Source organism: Polistes dominula, unplaced genomic scaffold (genome assembly GCF_049000335.1).
Source record: "Polistes dominula isolate Pdom_NZ unplaced genomic scaffold, Pdom_raw_medaka contig_24, whole genome shotgun sequence".
Lineage (NCBI taxonomy): Eukaryota > Metazoa > Arthropoda > Insecta > Hymenoptera > Vespidae > Polistes > Polistes dominula.
The window spans coordinates 4,538,479-4,544,925 of NW_028301150.1; the positions used below are offsets into that span (position 1 = coordinate 4,538,479).

General features: G+C 26.6%; 1 protein-coding gene across 1 annotated transcript; it reads right to left on the minus strand.

The window, feature by feature from the left end:
• Positions 1–648: 648 nt before the first annotated feature.
• Spt (Spitting Image) lies at positions 649–6,254 on the minus strand. The gene is made up of 13 exons (XM_089177530.1): positions 6,024–6,254; positions 5,730–5,816; positions 4,943–5,642; positions 4,628–4,843; positions 4,376–4,561; positions 4,110–4,283; positions 3,780–3,904; positions 3,192–3,694; positions 2,749–2,951; positions 2,475–2,676; positions 2,027–2,392; positions 1,657–1,947; positions 649–1,538 (listed from the first exon to the last, which is right to left on the minus strand). The coding sequence occupies exons 3-13, from the start codon at positions 4,994–4,996 to the stop codon at positions 1,243–1,245; spliced, it is 2,616 nt and encodes an 871-aa protein (XP_089033656.1). The 5' UTR covers positions 4,997–5,642; positions 5,730–5,816; positions 6,024–6,254; the 3' UTR covers positions 649–1,242.
• Positions 6,255–6,447: the final 193 nt, after the last annotated feature.

The following is a 6,447-nucleotide window of genomic DNA, read 5'->3' on the forward strand; positions in this document are numbered from 1 at the left end:
AAAACTGGACAACTACTGAATGGGAACGTGTTATTTGGTTAGACGAGACCAAAATTAATAGAATTTATTCAGATGGCATGTCATGGTGCTGGATTTGTAAAACTGAAAGACTTAAACCACGACATGTAAAGCAAACTGTAAAACATGGTGACGAATCATTAATGTTTTGGGGCTGCCTAACAGCATTTGGTGTTGGATCACTACACCGAATTATGAGGGAGGGCATCATGAATCAGTACAAGGATATTTTACAAGATCATCTTATAGATGCTGTTGAAAATATGCCTTTTGAAGAAGAAAATGTAATTTTCATGCATGACCGAGACTCTAAGCACACTGCTAAAAGTATAAAAAATTGGCTCAGTACACACAAATTTTCTGTTCTGTATTGGCCTGCACAAAGCCCCGACCTCAACCCCATAGAGAATTTATGGGATTTACTAAAAAGACGACTTCGGGACTCATATGATTCCCAACCAACTTCAATTACAGATTTGTACGATAGAATTCAAGAACAGTGGGGAAAAATATCTCCGGATTATTGCAAAAAATTAATAAAAAGTATGCCGAAGCGAATTAGTGCAGTTTTGCAAGCAAAAGGGTTGTGAACGAAATATTAAAAATAAATAATATATTAAATATTGCCAAATATTTATATATATATATGTATATATTCATTATATTCATATTATTTATTAATTATATTAATTAGTATTTAACATATAAAATCAAAAATATAAATATAATGTAAAAAATATCTCGTTTCATTAATTACAATTTTTAATAAATTTTAGAAAAACAAATATTTAACAAATTATAGATATTTTAATTTATGATCCATTAATTATTATATATATACTCACGTATATAAATTCTTTATTTAACCTGTCTATCTATAACATTAATTCAATAATCATTAACAATCTGTGTAAGTTGAACGATATTAATTATGGCATTAACAAGAAAATTCATTCGAATACTGTACGTTAATAAATTTGTTAAGTATATCTTCTATTTATAAATAGTTTGTATGTGAAAATAGTTCTATTTTTTTTATTCAGTCTTGTTGCATTCAATATCTTTCATATGCATTTGGCATAAACTATTATTCCTTTATTTGTTTATTTTATTTGTTCTTTTCTGGACGGATTTATGATATAGTTGCACCAGTTGTTTTTTCAACCATTTAATATTATTCTCCTAATTCTTTTAAGAGACTACTTAATCTTTTATTACTTGCTTTTATAAGATCTCCAGTTTTTTTTCTAACCGTTGAACCTCTTCATATTTTTCTGATTCAATTGATGGAGCATCGCCACCACCTATTATAGAAGATTCTTCTAATGTTTCCTTAACAACAGATTGATTTAAATCTTGGAAAGGTTTCATCGTGCAAACTTTAATATCGCACAATTCATTTGTCAAGGATCCAATTTTTTCTTCGTCTGGCAAATTATTGTATTCCATTTTTGCATCACGTGAGATAAGTAACGATGATGTCAATGTTTCAGATAATTTTGTAACTTTTTCTAATATATCTGAAGTATATATTTATATATATATATGTATATGTATGTATAAATATATTTTATTCATATAATAAAAAAATATAATCTCACTGAAATTTGTATTCTTCTTACTTATCAGACATATTACCTGTTAAATCTATCGTCTCAGAAGAGAAATTAATTTCGCTTTGTTGCATAAAACTTTCTCTGCTAAATAAATGTTGCCTAACATTGGATAAATGTCGAGACTTTAATTTTCTCTGCATGCTCTGTTCATCAATATCTTTTGCCATTTTTTGCGGTGTTTTGAATATTATAGTTTGTTCTGTGCGTATGATACGTCCAGCTTTTATATAAGGAATTAAAGATGATAAATTTGCTTGTGTCCTCGGTACGCTATTGGCTGGTTGTATCGATAACGGTGGTTTATAATTTTGCACTATAATATTAAATAATTGTTAAACAAATACAATTAATTTAGTAATAGTAATATTTAATAGTTTTTTTTTTATAAAAACCTGTGTATGGCGTTCTTATATAAGTTAAGTTTTTTCCTTCTTGCGGCAAACCGTAAGCTGTAGTAGAATAATTTATACTTGAATCTAAAAATAAATAAATGAAATATGAAATTAAAGTATTCAGAAGTATATTGAAAAGTTTCATTTTCATATCATTACTGTGAAGCATATCCCCTTGTCCCATGCTTGCTTTGCCATAATTAGTATTCATTAACATTGAATTATTCATAACGTTGACTAAAGCAGGCTGCAATCGTTTGATTACATTTAATATCAATTCGCATCTTTTAATGACTCGCAACTGTTGCGGTTCGGTAGCATTTTCTACCAAAAGCTTTTTTGCACTTGCATCCGTCTCAAATATAGCTGAAAACATATAATATTATTATTATGATTTTTACAAACAATATCATAAATACATATAATATATGTTATCAATGTATATCACCTGCTTTTAATTCTCGAATCATCATTATAGTTTGTCTATCGATATTATCACTTCCAATATCATTTACAGTTACAGTTAATTGGCTAGACAATGAAACTGCTCTTAAAACAATACTTTGTACTTGTTGTAGAGTTACAGCTTCTCTATTGTCAAAACAATCAGACATGATACGTATACGTTCTTGAAGATCGTCTAAAACTACCTAGATAGTAAGTTGCACTGATTTATTCTTAGTTATTTGTTGAATATATTTAGAGATATGCAGTTAAATTACCTGGCAATAAGCAGCAGAATCAATAATCAAATTAACTGTATTATGTAATTTATTCATCTCTAATTGCCATTGAGATGTTAAAAGTTTAACACTAGCACGAAATTCTTTATTATCCGGATGAAGGTAGAATGCAGTGATAGCAGCAATCAATTCACTTTCTAACAATTCAATACTTGCTAAACAATTTCGAATTTTGTTGACACCTAAAATGAAATAATTATATTAATACATATGTTTATATATATATGCTTGTTATAAGCATAATTTTAATAACAGAATCATAACTGTGCAATGTGACAAAAGCAGAACGATATATGTATATGTATAAATATATTATCATATGAACAAATAAGCAAATAGAAGTTACATTTAAAATTAGTTTGATACGAATTCTTATGTCTGTCACATTGCATAATATATTATTTTCTATTGGTTTTACGAACGCTCAACATCTCTGCAACACGCGTTAGCAAATATTCCGATTAGCATAGCTTTATCCGTAAGCTGATCAAAATCTTCAATTGCGCTATGTAAATCGTTTTTAGATCTTTTTTTAGCGGTTAATGTAATTCCGCACGTCAAGACAAGTTTTCTCAAAGCATTAAAAGGATCGCTAAATACTTCCATAACAAGCATTAACACTGAAATATTGACTTTGCGTTCTAAACGATATAATGCGTCATTTAAAGTATTCATGAAGAGATTATTGACGCTAGGATCAAAAGTTTCAGAGCATAATTGGGATTTTAAATTTTCGTATTCTCCCATAATCGATCGACAAGCTGCTGATATTGCTTCAAAATTTTCCGGTTGACACATTTGTGCAATCGACATTGCATGTGAAAATATATCTTCTATACCCCACCACAATTGGGTACATTCTAATATCTGTTCGTCTTGAGTTTTTGTTGACATTTCAGCTATAATGTCGAGTACCAAATCCATTCTAAACAATAATGAAATTTATTTTATAATTATTTAATATAAAAATGGTTTTTTAATTCAATAGAATTTAATTTTGCATAGAATACCTATAAACAAAATGATTTTCTTTTTCCATAGTTTCATCTTCTGGAGATGGATTTGGCGCTTCCAGTACTTCAATTATTAATTTGAAACAAAGACTTATTCTTTCGCATATATATTTCTTACAATTCTGCAATAATTATTAAATTATTTTATAGTTTTCTTTTTCTTTTACTTATCCTACAGCAGATATATTTGATCATTAAGTATAAAATATCCTGTTTCAAACAAACTTATCGGACGTTTCATACTTAATAATATATTTTTTCAATAACAAATTATAATAAGTAACAATTTAAAAATATATCTTTAGTAAATTTGATAGATCACATTACATAAATTGATGCATTTAAATGATGTTGCTCCTGAACCAGCTGTGCCAACATACTGAACGTTGTATGTATCTGGAATGCATACAATGCTATTCTTTCCGAAAGAAAATTTGAAATTAAACTTTTTCTATATTTTTGTAACGGACCAAGTACTTCAAGTATAGAAGTACCAAGTTCCTATAACGAATACAAATATATTTTTATATATACTTTTTGTTTTTATCCCTTATGTTATACAAATATTATAAAAACATAATAAGAGGGAAAACCTTTATATTTTGAAAATCTTCAATTTCATTTTCAGCACCCATTTCTTTAACATAATCGAAACAATCTTGAAGTCTTTGTTTTAATGGCAAACATTCAAGATTTTCAAGTGCTTTTAAAGCCATTATAAATTTGTCAAGTAACGTTCCTATTGCATCTTTGCTCGTATGACTGTTGATATTTTCTACCTGAAAAATATATTGCTTCAACATTAATATCAAATTTCAATTGCAGTAATAACAAAATAAACATACCCATTCATTAGCAACTATTTCATTGGATAAACAAAATTCTTCAATTGTATTGGCAATTTTAGTTTTCATTTCTTGATAATCGGTAATATCATCCTTGGATAAGTTCTCAAATTTTTCACCTAGAATACGTAACTGATCACAAAAAACTGATTTTATATTTAGAACATCGGATTGTCCAGCCTCGCTGTCTCTTATCGAATGCTTCAAATTATTTATCTGAAAGATTTATTGCAAACATAGCTTTTAATATTTGTAATATTTGTATATTTAAAAAAAATAAGTATTATTATTAAATAACATAATTGATAATTTTACTTGTATTTCAATAGGATCCAAGATCTTTTGCATACGTTTGGTTTTTAAAGACATATTGATCAATTACTTTTTCATCAATTTATTTCACAATACTTTATCATAGAATTCAAACGTTGAAACGGTCATAGTAAACAAAGTGAAGTTAGCCACTAATTGTAACTACATTAATACAAAAATATACATATGCTTTCAAACATGATCGTAGTAACTTTGCATGTAGTTACATATATATATTTCAATGTTAAATATTATAATTTAATAATTTATAAACTTATAATTTTCACACAGTTAACTGAAATTATAATATAAAATAACATTTAAACCGATATTAAATTTATTTAATAATAAAATAAATGTACTCTATTTTTTGGTAATACATTTTCTAAGTTTAACGCCATCTAGCGAAAAAAATAAATAGTGATATTTTTTAAGGTTAAGTTATGACACAAATAAAAAATTAAGAAGATAAAAATATATTACATTTTTATACAAAATAATGTTTGAAATAAAAAATACACACATACACATACATATAAAGCTAGGTAACGATATAACACGCAAAATAAAACCAATACAATATTTTTTAATGTAATATATATTTTGTATTAAATAGTTGTATATTTACATAATAGATCTAAGATACTATTACTCGAATTTGTTGTACTTCTCATTCATCAGGTATATTCTCCAGTCCCATTTTCTAAATGACAATTAAATAAATATATGCATATTAATCTTTTTTATACGTTTTTCTGTAAATGTAAGAAATGTTAAAATAAGTTCTTACCCCTGCAGTCATTGGATGATCACATAAACGTGAATCTCTTATAAACATAAGCAAATCCCACTCTTCTGATAATAACCTACGTTTTGGCTAGAAGAATAAAATAAATAGTAGTAAACTATAAATGATATATATATATATATTACCATTGTATAATATAATGAAAATGAAATAAATAAATAAAACCATTTTTGCATCTATTAACAGGATTTAAAAGAAATAATGATTGGTTATGATAGATGTTAAATAATATAATACTATTATTAAAAATATATATTATGAAAAACGTCTACTCACAGTGTCAAACATTTTTAAACATAAATAATGGGCACCATAATGCGGTAATGTCAAACCAGCTACTATTATTACCATCGTCGGTATTACTTCATACCACATTTTGATCTAAATATCAATAATTCTCTGTTTAATCCGATAAAAGAAAAATATCTCAATACATTTCCTAAACGAAATCCTTCCAGACTTTTAATAGTCCTACAAAATACCACACTGATAAACTCAAATATAAAATGAATAACCTATCTGTTAACAATGCTACCAACTGACATTTTCTAATGGCGGTAATATTTAAAATGATTGTAGCTAGGATATTTTTTTCTCCTTTTTTTCACAAATTATTTTTACATAAAATATAATAAAACTTTGAAATTAAATATTCTTATATACGTTAAATATATTCTTCATCATCTTAATTGTAATAAAA